The 27737-nt window shown below is 31.1% G+C and overlaps 1 protein-coding gene across 2 annotated transcripts in view; it reads left to right on the top strand.

The window, feature by feature from the left end:
* The first annotated feature begins 1157 nt into the window (after window positions 1-1157).
* Window positions 1158-27737, top strand: part of LOC134719576 (cytochrome P450 3A24-like) — a 37081-nt gene continuing 10501 nt past the window's right edge. For both annotated transcript variants that reach the window (XM_063582570.1, XM_063582569.1), the window contains exons 1-6: window positions 1158-1189; window positions 20330-20395; window positions 21760-21856; window positions 22865-22917; window positions 23371-23467; window positions 25896-26021. In XM_063582570.1, the coding sequence (XP_063438640.1) occupies window positions 20340-20395; window positions 21760-21856; window positions 22865-22917; window positions 23371-23467; window positions 25896-26021 (429 nt within the window). In that variant the 5' untranslated portion in view covers window positions 1158-1189; window positions 20330-20339. The remainder of the gene's footprint in view (window positions 1190-20329; window positions 20396-21759; window positions 21857-22864; window positions 22918-23370; window positions 23468-25895; window positions 26022-27737) is intronic.

Raw genomic sequence — 27737 nt, 5'->3', positions numbered from 1 at the left:
AGCTATAACTAATCAACTACGATCATTCAGTCAAAGCTGACCTAAACATAAAGCGATCGTGTCGAATTTACATAGGCGTATTCAGGAATGATGTAAGGGCGGGGGTCCTCCCAACAACAACAAAAAATGCAAACGGAATTAGACGATTTCATTCAAAGTTTAATTTTTTTTAATCACAAACCTGCCATTTTTTTTTAGTTTATCCTTTCTTTGTTTTCAAAATTGCTCTTCTTGCTTATTTTTGCCGAGTTGCTTACCTGCAACTTTTAAATAACAATCTGTCCTATAAAACAAGATGTGGTTCGATCGCCAATGAGACAACTCTCCACAACAGACCTAATGACAAATAAACTAACAACTATACAATGTAGTTCACCGCACGGCCTTCAACAATGAGTAAATTCTATACCGCATAGTCAGCTATAAAAGGCCCCAAAATAAACGTTAAAATATTCAAACGAGAAAAATGACAGCCTAATAAATGTACAAAAAATGAACGAAAAGCAAATATGAAACGCATCAACAGACGACAACCATTACAGACACATACTTACAAGCACATGCAAACAGAATGTATTGGAGTTAAACATGTTAGCGGGGTCCCAAACCTTCCCTCTAACCTCGAATAGAGGTGCAACAATACAACATAAGAACGAACTATAATAATCATTTGAAAAAGGCTTAACTCATCAGAAGGATACAAACAGAAATACATATCACAAAAACACAGAGGCTTGGCCGGGTACTTTTTTTTAAATTTCCGTCCTAGCCCTCTTCCCCTAAAATCAAATGGAAGCTCCCTCATTTTGATGCTGCCTACAATTATTCTAGCATGACCTTTTTTATCCACTGAACCAGTTTCCGAGTACACCCAATGACGTCCAGAATCACGTGTCTCAAACTACACATTGTTGAAATAATATTGAAAACAAATAATGACATGCTGTCCAATTTTATAAAAATCCAATATCAACAATTTACTCATTTCTAACGATATAACACAGGTGTTTGTAAGCCTTGTAATATGCCAAACATTATGTTTCAATGGCGTGCATGGTACGAACTAACATCCTATACCTGACGTGCTTTGAAATGTAATGTCATAACAAAAATCAATTTAAATTGTTTTATAAATTAATCGTTTACTAATAAATGCATACCGGAAGAAGGTACAAGGCTGTTGAAACTGGTAGGTGGATCCATTTTTTTGTTATTATTTAATTTGTGTTTGAAAAAAAACTATGGATTTATTTATTTTCGTGAGTACCAATTTTCGTGGATTAAGAAAAACTTGCATATTAATGGATTATCATATCTAATTTAGTGATTTGCAAAGTTTTCATTCATTACTTTAGACAATTTGTAATTGGTTGAACATTTAAATTCGTGGTCCCCTGTACCCACGAAAGTTGTACAAATCTGATTAAAAAAATAAGGTATTGAAACGAACATGCACGTACATTGTATTTATAAAGGATAATACATGATGGCAAAATCCGTATCATATGTCGTATCATCCCGAGACATCAATACCAGTCCAAGGGCCTTTAGGCCCGAGGGATGATATTGGTCAAAAGTGTCTTTTGTTTTATTTATTTTATAGTCACGAAAAGACGATCTTTTAATATGTCTATCTTGAAAGTTCACGTGGCAAGAGCAGATCTGACGTACGGAAGCGTATGAGCGACACGCATTTTTTTTTTTTTTTTAATTTTCTTCCTATCTTTGCATTTTAAGGCAAGCCTTTGCGAAATAACGCATACATTATCGAAATAACGCAAACGTTTGCGTCACAATGCAAACATTTGTTTTATCTTAATATTTTTCTTATTTAAGATTCAAAGGAAACAGCAGATGTGGTATGAGTGCCAATAAGAAAATTCTCATCTAAGTAACTATTCGTAGAAGTAAACAATCATCTCGTTTGAGAATTGTGAAAAGTTAGTTGATTCAAACAAGCTACCCTTTGGCAATAAATATATAGAATGAAGATGCTTTATTATACCCCACGCAACGAGTTGCGGAGGGTATAATGTTTTTGACCCGTCCGTCAGTCCGTCCGTCCGTCCGTCCGTCAGTCCTGTTTCTTGTCATCGCAACTTCTCTCAAACCACTCAACAGAATTTCACGAAACCTTTTCAGATAATAAGGACATACTATGTAGTTGTGCATATCGACGCGGGAAAATTGCGATTCAATTTTTTTTGCTAGGAGTTATGCCCCTTTGAACTTATTTACTTTAGTGTACTACTGCAACAGATTGTCATCGCAACTCCTCTCAAACCACACAACAGAATTTCACGAGACCTTTTCAGATAATAAGGACATACTATGTAGTTGTGCATATCGATGGGAAATTGTGATTGAATTTTTTTTCTAGGAGTTACGCCCCTTTGAACTTATTTACTTTAATGTACTACAGCAACAGTTTGTCATCGCAACTCCTCTGAAACTACTCAACAGAATTTCACGAAACCTTTTCAGTTAATAAGGATATACTATGTAGTTGTGAATATCGACGGGAAATTGCGATTCAATTTTTTTTCTAGGAGTTACGCCCCTTTGAACTTATTTACTTTAATGTACTACTGCAACAGTTTGTCATCGCAACTCCTCTCAAACCACACAACAGAATTTCACGAAACCTTTTCAGATAATAAGGACATACTATGTAGTTGTGCATGTTGACGGGAAATTGCGATTCAATTTTTTTTCTAGGAGTTACGCCCCTTTGAACTTATTTACTTTAATGTACTACTGCAACAGTTTGTCATCGCAACTCCTCTGAAACTACTCAACAGAATTTCATGAAACTTTTTCAGATAATAAGGACATACTATGTAGATGTGCATATCGACAGGAAATTACGATTCAATCATTTTTCTAGGAATTACACTTGTTTGAACTTATTTGCTTTAAGGTACTACTTCCACAGTTTGTCACCTCAACTCCTGTCAAACCACACAACAGAATTTCATGAAACTTTGTAGATAATAAGAACATACTACGTAGATGTGCATTTCGACAACAAATTTTGATTCATTTTTTTTTCTAGGAGTTACGCCCCTTTGAACTTATTTGCTTCAATGTACTTCTGCAACAGTTTGTCATCTCAACTCCTCTGAAACCACACAACAGAATTTCATGAAATTTTGTAAATGATAAGGACATACTATGCATGTAGATGTGGATATTGACAGGAAATTATTATTCAATATTTTTTCTTATATAATTTTTTTCCTTACACTTATTTAATTTCTCCAATGACAATGTGGGGACGTGGGGTATGTGAGCGTACTCACTAAGGTTCTTTAATTTTAAAATAAAATTATGTTCTCTTCATTCAAATTGCTACCCAAGCATCTTAAATATACTTCACTATATTGAAATGGAAATTCAATCACTTTCTATCAAAGAATCTCCATCATATTCTAAGATTTAAAAAAAAAGTTTCCTTATTATTAACTCTTTTTAAAGCCGAAAGATCATTTTGTCTATTTGACTTGAAACTGAGACTACTATAAAACATGTATAGTAGTTTCAGCTTGAAAGTTTCATAATTGTATGACATTGTTTTAAATCTTTCAATTCAAATATGCCCGTATACTATACTCTACTGTATCTATTTTCTTGTTAAATATTTTACTTTTCTGATGCACAAATCAGTCTTTTATTTATTTCATGTATAATTGCACTTCAAGTATTGCATTATTCCTATGCATATTTATTATAATGATTTGGTCTTGTATGTATGTTTCTTTTTCATCTTCTAGTAAATCACAACCGAAATGAATCACACAGACATAATATACAAAACTTACTGAATAATTGAAATCAAGATATTTGCGTTATAACGCAAACGTTTGCGTTATATCGCAAAGGTTTACGCTATTTCGCAAAGGTTTGCGTTATATCGCAAAGATTTGAATTATAACGCAAGGGTTTGCGTTATTTCGGAAAGGATTGTGTTTTTCGCAAAGATTTGAGTTGTGATAATGCAAAGATAGGAAGACAAATTAAAAAAAAATATGTGGCGCTAATACGCTTCCATAGACCTCACTGTGTACTTAAAAACTTCCATAAAAAAGTGCATTTTCTATTGTTCTCGTTCATGGCATAGCAAAATTTGAGGGGCGCATTCGTGACTTTTCTAACTTCAGGTTTGTACCGATCGTTACATGTAAGTAAAAGAAAGAGATAAAACAAAACTAGTGCATGGGCCGCAGAAATAAAAATGTTCTTTGTATGACACAAACATAAAGATTTAAAGTACATGTAATTCGCGTCAGTCCATCCTGGACACTTTTTGTCGTGTTTTTTTCATGAACAACATAATTAATCACGTGATTTATAAATTTCCAAAAAGGCTACAATTTTTTTTTTTGTGCTTTATCTGGTGGTTATTTTTTTCTTTCGGATTTTCGTCGATTGGTGAGTATTCAATTGACTATCAACTTCCCCTGTTATTGAATTGACAGAATTTAGTCCCACATTTTTACATTGCTAGAGCTAAACACTATACAAATAATTTGTTTTTACTATGAACCTGTTAACATTGATATATAAATTGATGGCTACATACTGAATAATTATATTTTACATATTAAATATTTCAACGCTCAAACACAGTTGTTCCCCTTTCCCTTGCAAGTGTATGAATTTTGTCTGATTAGAATATGATAAATGCCATTAATATTTAAACCGTTTTATGTAGATATCTTCGTTTAATATTTAGCTAACTGTCTTTCGTTTCGACTTTAAACAGTATCGGTATTTATTAATGAAAAATTACAAGATAAAGTATTACAAGTTACATAAAGTTCAATGATGGATTTCGTCTGAAATTGATAGTAATACCAAATGAAATAAGATTCATTATCATCAGCTAGTTTCGTATATCTCTCTACAAACTACCAGTTCGAATGTGTCAGAATAGCATCCCATTAGTTATCTAATTGTTATGTAATAATTCCACTATTAGCAAATATTTCTCACTTGGATACAGATACTTGTTTTCGACATTCACCGGAAGCATTCGTTTTATGTATCCGCATATTGCTAAAAAAAAAAAGCATACATATGTTTTCTTTTTCGAAATATCAGGACAGGAGATACACTGACGGGTTTGCTCATTGTTTACGGTCGAATGGTGACCTATAGTTGATATGGTCTCTGTTTGGGGGTACATATCATTTTGCGTAGAATTATTTCATTCTCGGAGCAGACATTATGTCTAGTTTATCCTGCGTAATGACCATCACGAAGACGATTGGTGTATTTTATTTGTACAGGGATACAGGCGATCCCCTTTATCTGGTAAATGACGTCATAAAGACGTGAAAACTGGCGTGTTTTTCAAATGAATGACATAACTCGAAAGTGATCTGTTGTAATGACCTTGGAAGTAACGAGTAGACTATGTTAAATTTTAATCACACTCTCCAATTGAAATTGCATTGAAAGTCAATGTATCAGTCCGCTGGTTTGAAAGCAAATGCAAGCAAATTTGTGCAAATGACTATTATTTGTTTGTGCCTGTCAGATTATCATTACAGTTAAAATAACAATTGATCCTACGAAATGGAAAGGCATTTCGGTCTTAATTCGGTCTTTTTTTTAAATCAATCCTTTTAAATGTATTCTGACTGTTTTCTTACACATGTTGCCTATTCAACTGTATAGAACTAGACAACAAATGACCATTGTTTTCTATGCACGACTTCGTGCATGGTTTGACAACATTTTTGTACAACATATTGAAAGATTACGCTCTTATCCCCGCCATCCTGTTTACGTTGATTACAAAAAGTAGTATAATTCCGTCAACGTTCTTTTTCGAAAAGTCAACAACGCCAAGTTTATATTTGAAGTCAATACATGATCCAGTCTGCTATACTTCTTCTAAGTATAAGCCTCCTTTAATTAGGAGCAACTCCTTGTCGTTACAATTTGTGGGTAAGATGTATACCTGCAATGTAAAGATAGAACAGAAAAAAGAAATAAAATATGTATTGTTCTACCATTAAAACCGAAACCCTTATATGACTTTAAAATCGTCAACTTTCTCTTATCAACATTAAAAATCTGAAATAAATATGCGTATATTCGCATACGCTAGAGCTAAACGGGTTCTTTCTTTATTATCTTTTTTCTTTCATGTTTTTTCACCCTATCCACAATAACAGTTAAAAGAGTCTTTGTTTATCCAACAAAACAGCATTCTTTTCTAAATCAAGTTTATTTTTCAAAAATATTAATATCGCAAATAATACACGATTTAATATAATCAAACAGAGAACAATAGTGTCAAATACACTAACGTCCGAATACGTTAGTTACGTAAACCACGAGAACACCCGCGGGACATTTTTAAGCACGAGTTTCACGATAAACATTTCAACGGCATTACTGAATTACATTAGTCTAAATTTAACGACCAGATTCACATTTATTTTTATTTTTTATAGTACACTTTTAGCAAATTGTCAAAGTGGAATATCGAGATTTGCTTAAAAATGATGCTAAAATGATTTTAAAAAGTAATGGTGAATAAATCTAGAAAAAACAGATTTTGTAAATCTAGAGAATAAATTAACAATTTTGCACCATATATGTTGTGGATTTTGTAAATCAAGAGAATAAATTAACAATTTTGCACCATATATGTTGTGGATTTTGTAATGACGATTTAACAGTACACATGTGTTTGGAAGATAGACGCGAAGTAGTTAATGAATATTACTGAATATTACCAGAGGAGAGGCGATGATTCAAAAGTTATTAAACGAGCAACAGCATATGCTTAAACGAGCAACAGCATATGCTTTTCATTTTATTAATTTGAGCGTTGAAGTAAGTATTTGTGTTTTGATTTTTCTGTAAGGGAAGACGACAATGTATTTGCTTTGACATTTTCTTAGGTTAAACAGTGCAACATTGTAATATTAAAGAGTGGGGGAGGGGCCGGTTTTTGATCTTTTAGGGTTTTTTTTCTCGTCCGACTACTCTATATTTGGGATCTTTTGTAGTGTTATTTCCTCCAACCTGGTGTTATCATATTTTAACCGATCGTACGTCCCGCAATGCTAAATATATCTCAAGAAAATTCAATTCAATAAGTGTAATTGCATGTAGGATAATTGTCCAAAGTTCCAAGGCTATTTGAATATGTCAAAATAAAGGATCCCTACAACGAGTTTTACGTATGATTCGTCAAGCATACGTACCTTTCGTCAATTTAGAAGAATGCTCTATAATGACTTGTGTCACTATGATCAGGTGACTAAACCTTTCGATTATATCGTAAACCTGATTATTATTTCGATGTAAACGTTCTCAATATTTATTATTTCTTGAATTACGCTCTATATTATGTTAAGTATGCGTTTGATTTGTTTCTATTAGACGATAAAGATCCATGCAGTGGTCAAGATCAAGGATAACATATTTATAAGTATAAGAAGATGTGGTATGAGTGACTATGAGACTAATTTGTTAAAGTTGGGGCAAAGTGGGGCCTCCAATTGGGATCCTTGACTCCCACTGAACAGCAAGCTATAAAGGGCTATATGTAGTTAAGCAATAAGAAATTTGTAATAAGAATAAAATAGGTAAAGGAATCTTTATTTGTTGAGGTCTAAGAAGGCTAACAATCATATTATTTCTTCAGTCACTTCCAGTTGCCTTGATAGTGATATACAAAGTGTGTGTATTAAAAAGCAAATAAAAACATGAAATGCCGAACTCCGTGAAAAATTCTAAATGGGAAGTCCGTAGGCAAATGGCTAACACATAACACATATAACGAATGGGTTACAACTGTCATATATATATTACTTGCTACAATCATGTTCTTATGTAAAAAATAGTGAATTAAAACTGAAATTAATGCTAGCTAAAACTCTCACTTGTATGACAGTCGACTTACATGTGAACAAAACTAAAAATATAAAAAAAATGTTGTCAAAATTGTGTTAAGTCTCAATCACTATAAAACAAACAAATATGTCAACAATGAAAAACAAAAAGACATATAGACAAATCACATTAGCAAAAAACAAAAGACAAGAATGCAAAAATATACAACAATACCATGACGGGATGTATAAATACTGGGCCACATCAATGGACACAACTAAAAATTAACTAAACAGTAAAACAGTAAAATTAAAATGTATTTATTTTTCTTTGAAATTAATATCATATAATTTTGACGTTGAAATTTAACAGTTATTGATATTGAAGTCGCGTCCTGTTTTATCGTATATTATGTGTTTACTTGTTTGGACTAACTAATGACAATGTACTTACCATTATTTCATTATATTTTTTTAGTTAACCGCGATTGTAACTATCAAAAATTTATGTTTGTGTGTCATTTGCAATCACATTATAAGTTTGCCTTGATATACATTTGTAAAATCATGTTCTATTATAATTCAATTAACCCGAAGAAATAATACCTTCTAATGATGATATCGTGTTTCTGTAATTGCATTCTTTAATTAATAGTCAAGGACATAGAAAATTATTTAACATGTTGTAGACACACAACAATTATTCGTAAATTAAAATCACATTATCGGTAGCAATGACTCGAATACAGTCATAGTTTCTGGCCTAATTTCTACAATCTTCATGAGATGAATCCCTTCGACCAGTTTCTGATTTTCTCGGTTTTATAGAAATCAGGTTATGTACTAGAACTTAAATATTTCCATGAAAACGTGAGCAAAATTCATTATAATAAAAAAAAAACATTAAAAAAATCGAGGGTATAATATGTAGACGAAACGCGCGTCTGGCGTTTATATAATTTTTTAATCCTGGTACTTATGATGAGTTCATTTATTACCAAATGAAATGCATTACCTTTGAATTTCAGAATAAATTACCATTTCTATATAAATTGTTAAAACGTTGGCCTATATCTGTTTATATATACACTTTGTTCGGGTTATTCAGGAAGAATTTGAAAATGAAGATAAATCTACGTACTTACTCTTGCTAAGCATAAAAAGCATATAAGTTTGCCTTGATCTACAAATTTAATCTAACATTTTCCCAAATCGATATCGACAGGGGAAATGTCTATAATTATAGATTATCGTTGATCATCTCAACGATATTGTTTTTCTCGCTTGAGCCTGCACGAGAAAAGCAATCGAGTTGAGATGACCAATGATAATCTGTTTATAAAATTGAGAATGGAAATGGGGGAAGAGACAACAACCCATCCATAGAGCAGACAACAGTAGAAGGTCACCAACAGATCTCCAATGTAGCGAGAAATTCCTGCACCCAGTGGAGTCCTTTATCTGGCCCCTAAACAAATATATACTAGTTCAGTGATAATGAACCCCATACTAAACTCCAAATTGTACACAAGAAACTGAAATTAAAAATAACACAAAACTTACAAAGGCCAAAGGCTCCTGACTTGGGACAGGCGTAAAATTGAGGCGGGGTTAAACATGTTTATGAGATATCAACCCTCCCGTCATACCTCTAGCCAATGCAAAATAGTAATGGCATAACAATACGCACATTAAAAAATTCAGTTCAAGAGAAGTCTGAGTCTGATTTCAGAAGATGTAACCAAAGAAAATAAACAAAATGAAAATATTACTAAAATATCATCAGACTACTAGCAGTTAACTGACACATTGACATGCCAGCTCCAGACTTCAATTAAACTGATTGAAAGATTATGATTTCATCATATGAACATCAGGCACAATCCTTCCCATTAGGTGTTTAGTATCATACCATCATAACAATATGAGAAGAACATAACCCGTGTCATGCCAAAAACTGGTTTTTAAATAAATGTGTTTAGTTCCGATGCAAAGACCCTATAAGTGAATCAATATCAACGTCAACATATGCTATCTTTAATGACCTGATAATAGTATCGCAACTATATCCCTTCTTAATAAGTCTATGTAAAGGTCTTGCTAGCTTCTGAGGTGAATACTGACATTTTTGTGCTTTATAAAGAATTTTTCCCTTAAATATTGGATGTGAAATACCTGAACGTATAAGAAGTCTGCATGTTGAGCTATATTTACGAATGTCCTTATACCTATGATAAACTTTCGTAAATGTTTTGACTAGTTTGAGATATCGAAAACCCTGGTGTTATAATTTTTCAGTAATACATAAATTTCTCTCATAAAAATCTAAAACATGTTACATACACGAGCGAATCTTACAAGCTGAGAAATATAAACACCGTAAGAAGGTGACAAGGGAACGTCACCATCTAAAAATGGATTATTAACGATAGGAAATGAGAAGTCATCTCTTTGATCATAAATTTTAGTATTAAGCTTTCCGTTAATGATATAGATATCAAGATCGGGGAAAGGGCAGTAGTCATTGTTAGTATTAGCTTTATTTAAAGTAAGTTTAACAGGATAAATTTCTTAAGTATACATACTGAAGTTGTCATTATTGAGAGCCAAAATATCATCCAAATATCTAAAAGTATTATTAAATTTGTGTATCAGATGATGTTTCGATGGGTCTTTGCGGATTTTTGTCATAAATTGTAACGCATAGCAATACAAAGACAGGTCCGCAATATGTGGTGCATAGTTACTTCTCATTGGAATTTCGATAACTTGACAATATACGGAATCTTCAAAGCGAACAAAAATGTTATCTAGTAAAAATTCAAGGCCAGATATAATATCAAAGCATTCCAATTGACATCGTTGTTTTGTTTATTGCTACTAAAAAATTACCTAAATGAGTTTGAACATTTTTGTCTTAATGAGAATGTTAGGCAATGTGGTATATAGGGTAGAAAAATCAAACCTTTGAACTGATTCAAAATCACCAATATAAGTATGCAATTTATGAAGTACTTCCAACGAATTTTTGACATTCCAAAAGTAATTTTAAAATTCCACTATTTTCGAAGGCCTTATTTGAACAATTTTTTATCAGGGTTTTGATTGCACTAAGTGTACTGGTAAGTATAATAGATAATTTAGTAGCGGAACAATGGCTTGAAGACCAAATAAATATACATTTGTAAGGTTTTTGTGTAGCTTCGGAAGCAAATACATAGTTGGGACTTTCATTGTTTTTGGTTCTGCTGGTAAAGCGGTAGCTAAAAGTTTATGTTTGTTAAAGATGTCGTTTTCTGAAAAATGGAGTCAGTTGGAATGTTGTAGGATTGGTGATTTCTTTTTTAGAACCTCTCATTATTTATCTTATCACTATTTTACCTATGTCGACATTGTCAATTTCATAAGCAACTACATGTGCGTTTTTAGTTTATAGCGAAACTTTTCCATCTAAAGCGAGTAGCAGGATATGAAAAATTCACACACAAAAAAAGTTCTAGGGAAAAATTCACACAACATAGCGATAATATATATTTCCACTTATAATAAATCGGTGCGACGGCTAAACCATCTGTGGTAATTTAAACACGATGTCATCTTTTTAAAAAGCATTCAGGGGAATTATATGTTACGGCGAATCGTTAATACATTGAAATAAAATGTAGAAGGTTTGTCTTTTATAAATTGCATCAACAGACCCTTATTCTTTAGGTTTATGTTACCTGTAATAAACGTGCAAGGTCATTCATTTCATTGTATTCGATTATATACAAAATAAAATTGAGAATGAATAAAAGAATTTATTTTGAGTTAATAGATTTTTTTACTAGCGATTTATATATTTATCAATGCGAGTACATTAGTTCTTCTATGCTTAACTAAAGTTTGATTATCTTTCTCAAATGGAAATTACGTTTTCAACATTTTCCTTTCTCTTTTTCTACCTCAGGCATAGATTACCTTAGCTGTATTTGGCAAAACTTTTAGGAATTTTGGTTCTCAATGCTCTTCAACTTCGTCTATTATTTGGCCTTTTTAACTTTTTTGGATTCGAGCGTCACTGATGAGTCTTTTGTAGACGAAAAGCGCGTCTGGCGTAAATACTAAATTTAGTCCTGGTATCTATGATGAGTTTATTTGTACCCAAGTAAAGCGTTGTTTATTTCAATTCAATTAATTTTAATAAATAATGGCATAGTACAACCGACCAACTGATACATAGTAGTTCTTAAAATGGACTAATTATCTTAAAAGATTACAGACAGAGATGACTGGGTATCTTATTGCCATTTTATATACTAAAGCACGATATTGTTCAACTTAAAGCAATTCTAGGATACTTGTATTACAGTCACGATCATTGTTAGACTTTTTATGACAAGAAAAATATAAATCAATTCAATCATGTTTTTGTGAAGCAAGTACCTAATACTTACCGTTATATATAGAACAAATGGTAAATACTCAATTTGTACACACATTAGTTCTTTAATAATCTTAAAGATTGTATTGCGGTTCAAATATCGCGGAAGAAAAGCTGAACATAGCAGATGTAAACTTGTTTGGCTATAAACCAGACCAGAGCAAATATGCTATAAATTTGTAGTGTGCTTCATGTTTGGAATGTGTTTTTAGCATAATACTAAGCATATGTCAGTGTAGATATCGTATATGAATAAGTAATGTTAAAAAGTCAAGACGTAATGTGACTAAATATTGATTTGACCATTACACATATATATCAAGTCTTTTATTTAGATCAACAATATTGATCTTCAAATTTTTAGAAGACAATTTGTCCTCCCCGGATTTTACCACGGTATCTCTTTAAATTTCCTATACTTGCATCTATATATAATTGCATGAAGGTGTGTATCAGTGGCTAAAACTATCTTTGGTTGACATATTTCTAAAAAGCTTTAACTACATCATCTTTTTAGTTTATAAGTTTGCGAGTTTTGGATTCATTAAATACAACCATACCGGATCTTCTGTACGGAACAATTAAATATATACCCTAGAAATGATAAAACCATTGTTTTGAACGTCTGCAGGTAATTAAGCTTACTCTATCATACCTTGACAAATATAAAGAGAATGAATCGTTATACATCTAGGTCTTAGAACTCCAATTCCACTTCAAAACGAATTGTTCTCTTGTTGTCTAATTGACAGTCATTTATATTCAAACAGGTTTGAAGGACAAATTTCTACAATTTGTAATATGTATGTCAGTCAATACAAACTGTTTTCTTCATAAAATCAGTCTGTTAACTGTACTTTTCACAACTTGGTACGCACGGGTTATGCAATGTAAGATTATATTCAAGAAAAAGACTTTGAGTATCTAGAATTTCCTGATATTGTATCGTTAATCATCATGAAAAGGCAATAAATCAAAGCAGACATAGATTCAAAGAAGAAGATCTAAAGGAAATCAGTAATTATACCTTTGTAAGTCACATGACAACCTGTGTAGTGGGTCTTTATCTTTTATTAGTTACACAGGCCATAGGTTAAATGGGTTCAGAAAAAAAACTAAATTTAATGCACTGATAGAAAAAAGCGTCTGTCTTGGTTAAATAATTGAAAATATATGTATACATAACGATGACAATGTTTGATTAAATATACTAAGAACTACATTTACAATCAGCTTTGAAATAAACAACAATTGTTTTAGAGTGCATTTCTTTCTAACACAAACGATGCAAACGATTAAGCGCGCACATATGTTTTGATCATTTGTTTCTAACATACGTTTGCAAAGTTTACATAAACTTTGACAAACTATGCAATCTCTAAGAATGCGTCTACAGGTTGTCGTTTGTCTTTTGTTAGTACAAACGCTACATTTGTTTCTAACTTGAACTTGATTAAACGTTTCTAAAAAATCTGTTAACCAACAACATGTGCATGCATAATTGAAAGTTTAAACAGGGTCAGTAAAGACTTATTACATCATTTATTTGTTTCTACTTTCGTAGCGTTTAGAAAATAAAAACAAACGCCACACAACGTTTATAAAATATTGGTTAGAAAGAAATGCAGCCTTAGATTAATAGAATTCGGTTAGTTTTTTTAATCTTATTGATGAAGTATACATACTATATAAAAAAAACGTACTATTGCAAGTTCAGAAATAATTGCGTGCATTTATTATTGCGATTTTGTGATTTTTGACTTAAATGCGAATTTAATGTTTGCAATATTGAGCAAAACCCAGTTAAATTCATTTAATTACATTAAATATATGTTTCATTATAATACGTTATTCTGATTGGCTAACTGCATATCACTTGTTATTCCTTTGAATCAATTGCATTACATAATAAAACTTATCATTCATGATAACACGAGGTCCGACAATAAAGTGCCCAGGTGAATTAAATAAAACAAATGATAAAACTTGTGTTTTATAAGTATTAAATGCTTCTTTTTGAAACTTCATAAAGTTGTAGACCGTGCTCACATTTTTAGAATGAAGCGCTTTCGCGTTTCATACAACTGCACTTCGGTCAACGCTTTTACACCCCAATAAAGTTAAAAAAAGAAGTATTTACTTCTTAAATAATAATAAAAACAAATGTAAGTTTAAATAAATGCGACTATAACCCTGTAGCATTTTTCGCAATAGCAAAAACATCGCAATACTTTCTAAATTTACAGTATTTTTTTTTGTAAATTATATATACATTAAGGAAACAGTAGTATACCGCTGTATGCAACTCATAAATAGAGAATTTAAAAAAAAAATCTAGGTAACAAAATAAAAATGTTGGTTTCCGACATTGATAGACAACCAACAACACACAACTAACATATACTTCCGGTCTGCCTTAGGTCATTAAACATATCGTGCTGGTTATCAACAAAGGCATTTCAAATTGTCACATATAGCAGTGCAGTTCCTTATAACGATTGTTGCACAAAACCAGAAATAAAAGATTAACCGACTATCTAAACTAGTTAAAGAAATATTGTATTGAAATAATGCTCTCCACTTTGCAATGCGTTTTTTGTTTTTGCAAAAGATATCCAGTCTCAATTTTCGCAATAATAAAGTCAACGCAAGTATGTCTGATTGAACTGTAGAACGCCTGCTTCTCAGGAAAAATTAGTTTACTAAAAGGACTAGAATTTTGTTAACTTTTGCCACTGCCCTAGTTTGTAACCTTTATAGTATGTGTCCTGTGTATTATCTTGAATCTTATTCCGTGAAATCTGAAATTGAAGTGATAATTAAATTAAAAAACATCCTATGACATTAATAAGAAGAGGGCGTTTATAAAGTTCTTCTATGTTATTAGTACAAAATTTAGTTTTACTGGAAAAAAACAGCCAGTTTTCATACAACCCTGGATACAGTCATGAGCATAATGGCTAGACAAATTGAAACAAATCTTGATTGAAGGAGTGGACACAGGCTAAATTTTGTTTAGACTTTAAAGAAAGACTTCACCACTTTTTTCAATTGCAATCGAAAATGGTATCAATTTTATAGACGTAAGCTTGTCTGATTAATGCGACATGTAAAACAGCCCTTTTGAATTATGTCTTTTCCCACTTGCTTACAGTGAACATAACTCGTGTGCCCATTTAGCTATATTTAAAATAATATATTGTTGATAAATTAACTAACAAATATACACGAAAATAAGTAACTAGTCTTAATGGTAATCAATCCAATACAGCATATAATACTATATGAACAGTTGTAACAATTTTATGCTTTTATCATAGATTAATTTTCTTATCATTGACGTAAAAATGTCAACTAAGGGCGGATAATTCCTTATAATTACGTTTTAGATCTTTCTCTAGCACTTTCCACCTACACCTTCTACACATACAGACACATCTATAGCATAGACTAATGCATTTTATATGAAATAAAAGAACGGTAATTTGATGCATTACCAGAACCTTGAATAGAATTCTATTTAAATAATCAGATGATAATAGCTTGACTTTTAGTGACTTTTTTTGTTATTATTTTCAGCATTTACAAAACCTTTTTCCCACAATCTTATCCATTTTTTATGCACCACCTACTATAGCAGAGGAACATTATGTTTTCTGGTCTGTACGTCCGTTGGTTCGTCCCGCTTCAGATTTAAGATTTTGGTTCAGGGTAGTTTTTGATTAAGTTGAAGCCCAATCAACTTGAAACTTAGTACACATGTTTCTTACGATATGATCTTTCCAATTGTATTTATATCTAGGCGTCACTGGTGAGTCTTGTGAGGACGATGCGCGTTTTTTGGCGTATTGAATTTAAAACCTGATGCTTTTTGCTATCTATTAATCATGTGTTTCTTTGTCTTATATGTTCTCCTATTTATTTGTATTGTAATCCTGTAGTATTATGTTGTCATTTCAATATTATTTAACATTGCCATTAAAGTGCGAAGTTTTGCATGCCAGAAAAATCAGGTTCAACCCACCATTTTTTCCTTTAAAAATGTCCTGTACCAAGTCAGGAAGATGGCCATTGTTATATTATTGTTCGTTTCTGTGTGTAATACATTTTAACGTTGCGTCGTTTGTTTTCTTTTATTTTTGAGTGCAAATTCACATTGCTATAAGACGTGTCACGGTACTTGTCTATCCCAAATTCATGTATTTGGTTTTGAAGTTATATTTTTTATTATCGTGGGATTTTGTCTGATGCTTGGTCCGTTTCTGTGTGTGTTACTTTTCAGTGTTGTGTCGTTGTTCTCCTCTTATATTTAATGCGTTTCCCTCGGTTTTAGTTTGGTACCCCGATTTTGTTTTTTGTCCATGGATTTATGAGTTTTGAACAGCGGTATACTACTGTTGCCTTTATTTAATGCCTTATAAGAGTGTTGACCCTAATTTCACTGTCTACTGAACATAGGAAATGAAAGTGTGAGTGAGGCATCCTTGTTCTGGGAACACATTCTTGTTTATTGTTAATACTATTCACGAGAGAGCGTTCGATTATTCAATAAAATAAAAATAAACTATATATTTGATTAAAATAGATTTGTATATCCCGGAACAGTTATTAATCAGTTCTATCCTTAGACATATTTTGATATTTCTTTTTCTCACCGTATTAACCCATACGCAATATAACTCCTAGAGCAGAGGTCCTTAAATTCTGTTGGTATTTCGAATTGATAGGTATGTCAGATTTAAAATGCCATATGATATTCACTGTTAATTTATGTATTTAATTTATTTCGTTCGATTAATCTATATATTTCATTTGTTGATCTTATTTATATTCAATTTATCCCCATTCGTATTTCATATTCATTTATCTTCTATTTTTTAAAATTTACTGTGGGTTCATTTATTTTCGTGGGTACCAATTTTCGTGATTTGAGGAAAATTTACACATTCGTGGATATTTAATGTCGTGGTTTTGGCAAATTTGTTATTCGTTGGATATTTGAATTCGTGGTTCTCTTGTACCCCCGAAATCCACAAAAATTGGTATCAAACGAATATTAATGAATCCACAGTATTAATCAATTTAGTAATTAATTTAGTAATTTATTCTATATTTATTTATTTATTTTATTTTAATTTCATCTACAATATGTATAAAATCAATCTATTGTGTGTTTTTCTTTTATGAACTAGTTTAACGTATGATTCATTCGTTTATTTTATACAATTAACTCTTGACATACATGTACAATGAAACCTGTTTAAACCGAACCTCTTCGGGACTTAAGATTTTGTTCGGTTTTGGCTGATGTTCGGTTTTATCAGGTTCACAACGCATTCAATTTGATATGCCTGTGCTTTAGAAAATTATTGGTTTAAACAGGTTTTCGGTTAAAGCAGGATTCGGTTTAGCCAGGTTTCACTGTATTTATCCTTTTTGGATATATTTCATTTTAATGTTCTTATGCAATATTTCATTCGAATATTTATTATTTAATAAAACTTCCTTTATTTTGATATCAGCTCCCAACGACAACACAAACCCTTCGAGCATAAGTAGATAGCATATTCTTTCTCCTGAAGTTATGGTCGGTGACTTCAGAAACGATACAGAACTGTCGGAAAGGTCAACCTCGATTGTCAATTATGGATTTTCATATAATTAATCACCTTCGGCATTCAACGTACCTACACTAAAAATGTCCAAAAATATATAAAGACCATTGTTTGTCTAAATTTGCACGAACAATTAGTCGACATTCTCCAAAAGTATTACTTGTGTCTTAATTTTTCTCACAATTTGTTCTTTATTTTTTTTATTTGTAATTATCACATTCTGAGTATTGTCTAAAAGTTTCTTGACAAATTTTTGACATTTAATTTCTGTCTTTAAATTTCTCGACAGGTTCCTGGTATTCTTTTTTTTCTCACAATATGGCTGGACATTTTAAAATTTGTCTTACATTAACTTATGAGTTTTACAAATCATGACCAATATGCATGATATATCTTTATATGTCTTTCTATTTATTGAACATTATGTTATTTCAAGTCACACTGATTACAACAAAAACAAAATTTGTGTATGTAAATAATTTTATATTTAAAATTTTGGATACATAAATACTTTTGTATATACAATTATGGTTATGAAATTTAACACATACAAATGTGACAATATTTAAATGCGGTTTAGTGAATGATTACAAATATTGATATATTAATCTTATAGATTATTGATAAATGATTATAACCAATCATACTGTAGTCATATTTCATTTTTCAAGCATTTTTTTCATGATTAGCAATTCATAAGCGTATCACAGTTCTTCTACGATTAGTTTAGCAATAAAATAATGAGTATAAAACGCAAAAAAGGGTGTTTAAACTGTCAAAAAAGTATCTGTTAAAAATCAAGCCGAAATTTATACTATTGAGAAAGTGTCGCGACATCTGTAAGACCATCAAGAATGTGTCAGGACTTATTCATACATTAATTAGAATGTGAAGAATATGTCAAGACTGATCAAAACAAATTCAGAAAGACACTTTTCAGATGACAATGAAAGTGTCGTGAAATGTTTAGGCAATGTTAATAATATCAAGACATATGTCTAGAATAATCTGGAACTGTTTAGATAAATTAAGACTTTGTCAAGAATTTGTGAAAATATTCCAGACAACTAAAAAATGACGAGTAAAAAATGATGCAAATTCATTCAGACGATAATTTGTCTTTTCAGACTTTTTGACTGTGGCAGTCCTAGTCACTAATTTTAATATATGATATGATTCATATTTAAAAGGAGTCGTCCGTCTCAATGGAAGTGCAGTTTGCCATGTTTCAAAATTGAGCGTCCTTTGTTTTCTTTCCAATAAAATAACAAGATGTAAATCGTTTTAAAACTTCTAAACTTCTAATCAAAGTTATTTTGATATCAGCTCCCAACGACAACACAAACCCTTCGAACATTTACTAGATAGCATATTCTTTCTCCTGAAGTTATGGTCGGTGACTTGGGAAACGATACGGTACTGTCGGAAAGGTCAACATTAATTGTCAATTATGGACTTTCATATAATAAGTCACCTTCGGCATTCAACGTACCTACACTAATAATGTCCAAAAATATATTAAGACCATTGTTTGTCTAACTTTGAAAGAACAATTAGTCGACATTCTCCAAAAGTATTACTTGTGTCTTAATTTTTCTGACAATTTCTGATTTATTTTTGTCAAGAATATGTCAAGACTGATCGAAACAAATTTAAAAAGACACTTTTCAGATGACAAAGAAAGTGTCGAGAGAAATATTTAGACAATTTTAATAGTATCAAGACATATGTCTAGAATAATCTGGAACTGTTTAGACAAATTAAGTCAAGAATTTGTGAAAATGTTCCAGACAACAAAAAAATGACGAGTAAAAAATCGTGCAAATTCATTCAGACGATAAATTGTCTTTTCAGACTTTTTGTGCTAGTCACTAATTTTAATATACGATATGATTCATATTTTAAAAGGACACTTCCGTCTTTCATTTTTCATACTTTTTGTAAATTTCAAACACAGATAAGAAAGAGAAGTATACTTTTAGATTAACAATAACCTTATCAAAAGCTTATCTTAGTTTCCAATATCAATGGAAGTGCAGTTTACCATGTTTCAAAATTGAGCGTCCCTTGTTTTATTTCTTTCCAATAAAATAAAAAGGTGTAAATCGTTTTAAAACTTCTAAACTTCTAATCAAAATTATTCTATTAAACCTTATTTGTTGTAAGTGAAACAATCGTAAACATTAGATTTGTATGTTGTTATGACTCTGTCTAGTTAAAGCATTTCCTATTCAATAAAAACTAGCAATGCACAACGATACATTGTTAAACACAGTAGTTGGAATATCGATCAGAGAACATCTATTGTCTTATTTTGAACAAACCACCCATTTACTTTTAGACCGTTTTGATTGGTTCATAGAATATAAGAGATATATATAAATAAAGTTTTTCCACAAATCAATTGTTATTTTTTTTCCACATCTTTTGTACAGAGATAACAAAATGCTGACAGAGTTGTTGCTGTGTATAAGCCTAGGATGTTTCATTTGGTTCTACAGGTAAGTTCAAATAGCTTACTTCTTCAAACATATATAAAAATGGGAAACTACCCAAATCTATACATATATATCTTAGTTTCGAAAATTCGTCTTGATATATTAAGAAACTGTTAAAGTTGTAATGTGACTAATAAGACATGTGCATGTACCCGTTTGATCATTTAGCCTTTATTTATCTCTGGCTTTCTTTTTTTGTACGGGTGTTCTAACTAATAATATATCCACAAGGTTCGTGGGGCGTACACAATCTATAAAGTATTATATTCAGACATTAATTCGTGTTTCAATTTCCTTTTCTAGCGGGAAAAGGGGGTAATTCCAAGCATTTCATGGTTGTTTCTAAAGACTAAACAATAAATATATTTACATTCTACCTAAAGGCTACAGTAGTATAACCTTGATCAAGTCATACATCGATGAGAGAAAACAAATCCGGGTTACAAACCAAAACCAAATGAAACACAACGTTAGTCTACATAACAGTATGACTCACGTTTGACACTTTATGACGATGGATATTATATGAATATCATAAATAATTATCAAAAGTACCAGGATTATTATTTAGTATGCCAGACGCACGTTTCGTCACATAAGACTCATCAGTGACGCTCAGATCAAAATAGTTGTAGAGCCAAACAAGTACAAAGTTGACGAGAATAGAGGGCCCAAAATTCCAAAAAGTTGTGCCAAATACGGCTAAAATAATATATTCCTGGGATAAGAAAATCCTTAATTTTTCGAAAAATTCAAAGTTTTGTAACAGGAAATTTATAAAAATGACCAACCACATAATTGATATTCATGTCAACACCGAAGTGCTAACTACTGGGCTAGTGATACCCGCGGAGACGAAACGTCTATCAGCAGTGGCATCGATCCAGTGGTGTTAATAGTTATCAAAAGTACCAGGATTATAATTTAGTACACCAGACGCGCGTACCGTTTACATAAGACTCATCAGTGACGCTCAGATCAAAATAGTTGTTTAGCCAAATAAGTACAAAGTTGAAGAGCATTGAGGGCCCAAAATTCAAAAAAGTTGTGCCAAAGATTGACCATGTATTTTTCGAGGTATAACAATCTGATCTGTCATCTTTTTAACTATGTTAAATCTTATTTATCTTCCTGAATGTTCAGCCATTTTTGTCTTTTGAATTAAATTTTGTTTTATTAAACTTGTAACCTATTATGTGCTTCATTTCATTTATGTGTCTGTCAATCCGATGCCATTTTTGCTTCATTTTTCCGATGGACATTCATATTGAAGCTTATCGAATTTCGTTATTAAGATAGATGTAAGCACCATTTAATGCAGTTATAACTCCATCACATGAATTAATCTCTCTTAATATTTATTTCAGACAAAGAAGACTCCAAATGAAAACATTTAAAGATATGAATATTCCCGGACCAGCACCAAACTTTCTGTTCGGAAACTTGTTATCGTTTCTTGGTCAGGTAAGTTACGTCATTATCATCATAATTATTTTAATTATCATTTTGAAAACGTTTTATTGTTTTGAAAGATTATATTCAACTTTGGTGTTCTTATAACCCAAAACAAAACTAGTTTTCAAAAAGTAAAGTAATAAAATAAAACCAAACTCTAAAGAGAAATTCAAACGAAAAATCCCTTATCAAATGGATAAATAAAATAATAATAATAAAAAAAATAATAATTCGTGTACGAATAATTACAATCTGTAAATATGCGGGTGAGTGATTCCCTATCGAACTAATGAGGTGCCTCTGGAAGATATGTAGGCCCTGTTTGGAATACAATTTCAGTCGAACTCTCATGTGATGATTTTTTTTTTATTTGGCCAAATTTAATTTGATAATTACCGGTCGACCATGAAGCGTACTTCTGCGAGAGGGCGAGAAAAAAACCCAACAAAAACAAGAAACCAAACCAACAAAACAATCCACCATCATCAAAACAAAACTCAGGAATGTGGTAAGTCTCTATTGGTCCGAAATAGGAAAAGGTCCTTTTCAACTGACGATCTCGTCATGTTGCGTATTTTAATCTCTTGTTAAAGTTTATGTTGGGGCTTATTCTTCATAATATTGCTTTCTTTTTAATACATAAACACTATAACATTACCGAATTCATTCATCATTATGTGAGTTTTATGACCTTAAATTATGGCCGAATGAGAAAGTTTAAAATGGAAATCCGACAACTTTTGGTCACACTATTTGAACAGTCGATTCAATGGTGACGAGCAATCAACTCGTCATGGGGATCTTTATTAGGAAGACATTATAGTTTAGGAATAATATCGAAGTCGACAACGTTTATCGCTGTGCTTATGCTTTTAACTGAAGTGTTTTTTTATTATTAGTATATTTTTTATATGCATGGTATTTGATTCCTCATTTTAGATGAATATTTCTTATAAGCGAGTGAAAGACTTCGAGGAACATATCAAATTACTTAATACGTTTAAAATATATTTTCAGAGTTTATATTTAACTTTCCGAAAATGGGAAAAAATATACGGAAAGACATACGGGTATGTATAAATAAATAATTTATCGTTTAGTGAGTGTTCATTTATTCATGGCCATTGTTTCGTGAAAAATCGCTAAATTCGTTAAGCAATTTACAAAAATTATCAAATACTTTAGAGCATTGTAAAAGTGTGTCTTGGTAGTGTGTAATACAATTTGATATGTTTCAAAGTCAATTTGTTTAAAACATAGAACAAGGATAAAATTTAAAAAAAAAGTTTTATAGGGAAAACACGTTAGCGCTTGATGCCAAATATTCTGTGTCTCTTGCTTAAATATAGCTTACAAAATTTGTATTCGATCTACAATTGATGAAAACATATGTAGAAATATGATAACGTGGACCAGTGAACTTTCAAATGCAATACCAGTCCATCTTTAAATAACAAACTTGCCTGTAAATGAATGAACTGATTGTTAAATGTGTTGCTTGATGTGTATTATTATGTTTTTAGATACTTTGAAGGTCCTACTCCAGTACTTGTGTCATCAGATGTTGACCTATTATATGATATATTTGTAAAACAGTTTAAAACCTTTCATGCAAGAAAGGTAAATAAACATGTTTTATGTATTTTTCTTATATAACCTAACTTAGGTGGTTATCAAATATACCAGGCTTATAATTCAATACGCCAGTCGCGCGTTATGTAATGATGTGAAAAAATGAAAGTTGATAATCTTTCTCAATCTACTACTTCTTAAAATATGTATAGTTTAAAAAGATAGAAGATGTACTGTTAATATGAGAAGTACAGTGAATGAAAAATTAAAAAAAACATCAAGCCATTGCTAAATACTTTTTCCTTAAAATATTTCGAAATTTGAGAAACATCTTCAAGTTATCATTCTAGAATGTTAATACATAAGACTTTTATAAGTTCTCCAAAATAGTATACCTATGTAATAAATGGTTGGTTTGTGCAACATGCTTTCCCTAAATCGCTGATAATTTTCACTAAATGCAAACATGTAAGAGGAGAGGGAGGGTAAATGCGATCGATTATAAGATTTAAGGAATTCTTTTGTGCTATGATTTCAACAACATATATTCGTCTAGATTATGAATTATAAATTTGTCGAGATTTGTGAATAGATAACAAAACGTAGATTGCAGTACATATTCCAAAAATAAAACTGACGGGGTATAAACAATTGGAACTTCAAAAAAGTCCTCATAACACATGTTACTATGTGACGTAGTCTAAAGCTATATAAAACTTTAAAGAATGTCAGGATCACAGAGGGAAAATACTGATGTCCATCCGTCAATAATATATGATTACTAAACAAAATCACTCAATTTACTTCAAATACTTAAATTCAATGTTAAAAAAGGATATTATAAATTATTACATACATTCATTTCACAGCAAATTATTAAATCCTTTAAGTATACAGAACATACCAGGGTAGGTTTTGTCTAACTATGTGTTGAAAAAACAAAAGCCAAACGCTCACAGAACATGAAATTTCAAAACTTTATTGTAAACATATTCTTAACGAAAAACAAATATAAATTTCAAAATTAAACAATGTGCATTTAACATGTTTAAGTGCATACTCAAAACATTAAGAAACACTAAATATGAAATGAATCATTTGAATATATATATATATATGCTGCATTGTAAATGTTTAGAACATACCTGGTACTGTGAAAACAACATTACATACCCTTTCTGAGACCTGAATAGTATATATTATATAAAAATTAAAAAGCTATTCCAACCTGATTATCGTTGTTCAATATTTGATAAGAATATCAGATATAAGTAAATTTTGTTAGTTTTCAGATTTCAACAAAAATGATAAATATGTATAAAACCAACTCTTAATTCATTCTTCCCCATGTTGAGTGATTCAAAATTATATACAAACTTTTATTAAGAAAGTCACAAAGTTATAGAAATATCAGCTCTTGCAATTATTTTTATGAAAGTCGTTTTATTTGTTCGATTCTCTATTCTAAATTGATACCAATGTAGTTGATTCACCACCGTGTACGAAACAACATAGTGCTTTGATTTGACTTCATATATGTTAAAGTAAAAATCATGAATTGAATGAATGAATGAATGAATGAATACTTTATTTGCAAGAAGCATATACATGCTATGGCAAACGAAAATATATACAATATATGACAAACAAAAGACAGCAGAGAACAGTAGTTACAGAGTCTACAATAATATTATGACAATATATGCGATCTAATTTTCCAAGCTGCATTTAAATAGTTACATAGTTTTACTGTCGGAGATTTAGAATGAGCTTGTAATAAATTATCTAACTTGTGCCGATTTGGCCAAGAACAGAAGAATAAAGGTAAAAATTCTATACGCACAGATCTATACGCTGGACATGATAAAACAAAATGATACTCGTCCTCTTAAAAATTCATATTACAACACATACAAATTCTGTTTTCTCTTTGAGTATTTAGATAACTTAGAGAATTAAGTAATCGGGACACCTGATGGCATGTCACTATTTTAGTTTCAATATATTTTTATACAATTATATATTATTGTTGATCATCTGAACGAGATTGGTTTTCTCGCTTGAGCCGGGACGCGGAAAGCGAGAAAAGCAATCGAGCTGAGATGACCAATGATAATCTGTTTGTCGGTGTAATACATATGACGACGTTGTCAATTTAATGTCAAATGCATTAGCAACGCCACGTGCCTTCTTAGTTTATAGCGAAAATTTTCCATCTCAAGCAAGAAGCATGATATGAAAAATTATCACAAAAAAAGATCAAAGGTAAAATGCAAAAAATAGCGATAAGTATCATTATTCATCTTTGAAACATAGATGGTGTTGAGAATACTATAATAATTATCATTTTATACTCGATAATATAATACTGTTATTGACTGTTTGAAATTAAAAAAAAAATATGATACTGTAAGAACGTGAAGGACGAAAAATAGCAGAAAACTGTCTTTAAAATCACGTGACTTTATCAATGTAGGTATACCCCGTACAAGTTGATCCAGACCAGGACGAGAATGTCCATATGTTCTTTGCACGCGGCGAGAGGTGGCGACGTTTGAGGTCAATAGTTAATCCGGCCTTCAGTACGTCCAAAATGAAAGAAGTGAGTAATTTAATTGTTTTTGGAGAACGCAGTGTTGTGACATTCGTCGTTTTTACTGTTTTATCGTCACTAATATATACTGAATACACAGAGATTGCAACAAATAAAGTTCATTTAAAGCAATTGAAAAATATGGCAATTTTTACACCACAAAATCGACTATGTGTATACACAAATTAATCCATCTAGGAACATTTTAATGCATGGCAGGACCTATATTATTTAAAAGTTATATTCAGTCTATTTTTTCAGAAAATCATAAACTATCCAGCCTGCCGAAGATAGTAAAATATGATCACACACGAGTTTCTTTTGATACAGTTCACTCAGTAACACAGTTTAGATCATATATTTTTGGCAGATGTCTATTGTCCATCCATTGCCCATTTAAATCAGTATGTTAAATTTGATGTATGCCTTTTTGTGCTTCTTCGTTACATTTGTTGTTTTTACAGTGATATTAAGATGATAACACATTTTTGACTGCTGTACCCTTATTTTGGAAATTTTTACTCTTTTGAGTATGTTTGTTTTGTTCATTCACCGTTGACAATGTAATGGAATTTGATGCGACTGTCATAAAAGTGAGAGGTTTAGCTAGCTTTAAAACCAGGTTCAATCCACCATTTTCTACATTAGAATATGCCTGTACCAAGTCAGGAATATGACCGTTGTTATCCATTCGTTTGATGTGTTTGGACTTTTGGTTTTGCCTTTTGATTTTTGATTTTCCTTTTTTGATTTTCCTCGGAGTTTTGTGTTTTTGAGTTATTACTTTTACCAGTTAGTTAGTCTAGACGTCAGGAAAAGCTGAAAATTAATTAGTCAAAGTACTTGGTAACACTTTAGGTGGAACAGATGTCTAGATTATTTTTGGTTTTGTATGATACATGCACAAAGAATATTTTACCTCTCAATGCATTGCACTTGATTCAGGATAATCGTGATTTCTATTATAATTACTTTCTAAAAGTAAAACATTTAACGCTTGCGTTAATTATTGGATATTAAAAACCGCGAGTAAATAATAATTAGATGTCTAGATTATTTTTGGTTTTGTATGATACATCCACAAAGAATAGTTTACCTCTCAATGCAATGTACTCAATTCAGAATAATCGTGATTTCTATTATAAAAACTTTCTAAAAATAAAACATTTAACACTTGAGTTAATTATTGGATATGAAAAACCGCAAGTAAATAACAATTATTAAGGACATCGTGGCTGTTCTAACGACTAGCGACTTGCCAATTTTAATAAATATTTTTGTGTTACGTTTTTGATTTTGAAATGACAATCACTAATTAGAGGTTTTTGAAATATGTTTAATATAACTAGATGTTTATTATTCAAACTACTAGATATAAACATGCCAGCTTTTCTCAGTTTAAAAAACACAATACAAATAAACACCTATTCGTTTAATATTTTTCACAATACTGTTGTAAGTGTGATTTAAGTAGCGCTTTTTAAAGTATGATAACAATTAAAGTTGTTGTTTTGAAATGTTTTAGCAGCGTTTGTTTGAAGAGCCTATACAATTTTACAGTTTTTGCATACTCAAATCAACGTGTTCTATACTATTTGTAACTTGCTTTTTTATTATTATTTTACATAATGAACTTGTACGATACATAAAGGATGGTCGCAGAAGTAAGTCAATGGAACAGAACTTTAAAACAAAAAGATGCAAAAAATGTCAGTGTAGTTAAAC

The sequence above is a fragment of the Mytilus trossulus genome, chromosome 5 (assembly GCF_036588685.1).
Source record: "Mytilus trossulus isolate FHL-02 chromosome 5, PNRI_Mtr1.1.1.hap1, whole genome shotgun sequence".
NCBI classification, from domain to species: Eukaryota; Metazoa; Mollusca; class Bivalvia; order Mytilida; family Mytilidae; genus Mytilus; species Mytilus trossulus.
Note: the sequence above shows the minus strand (reverse complement) of the source record. Positions and strands in the feature narration are given on the sequence as shown.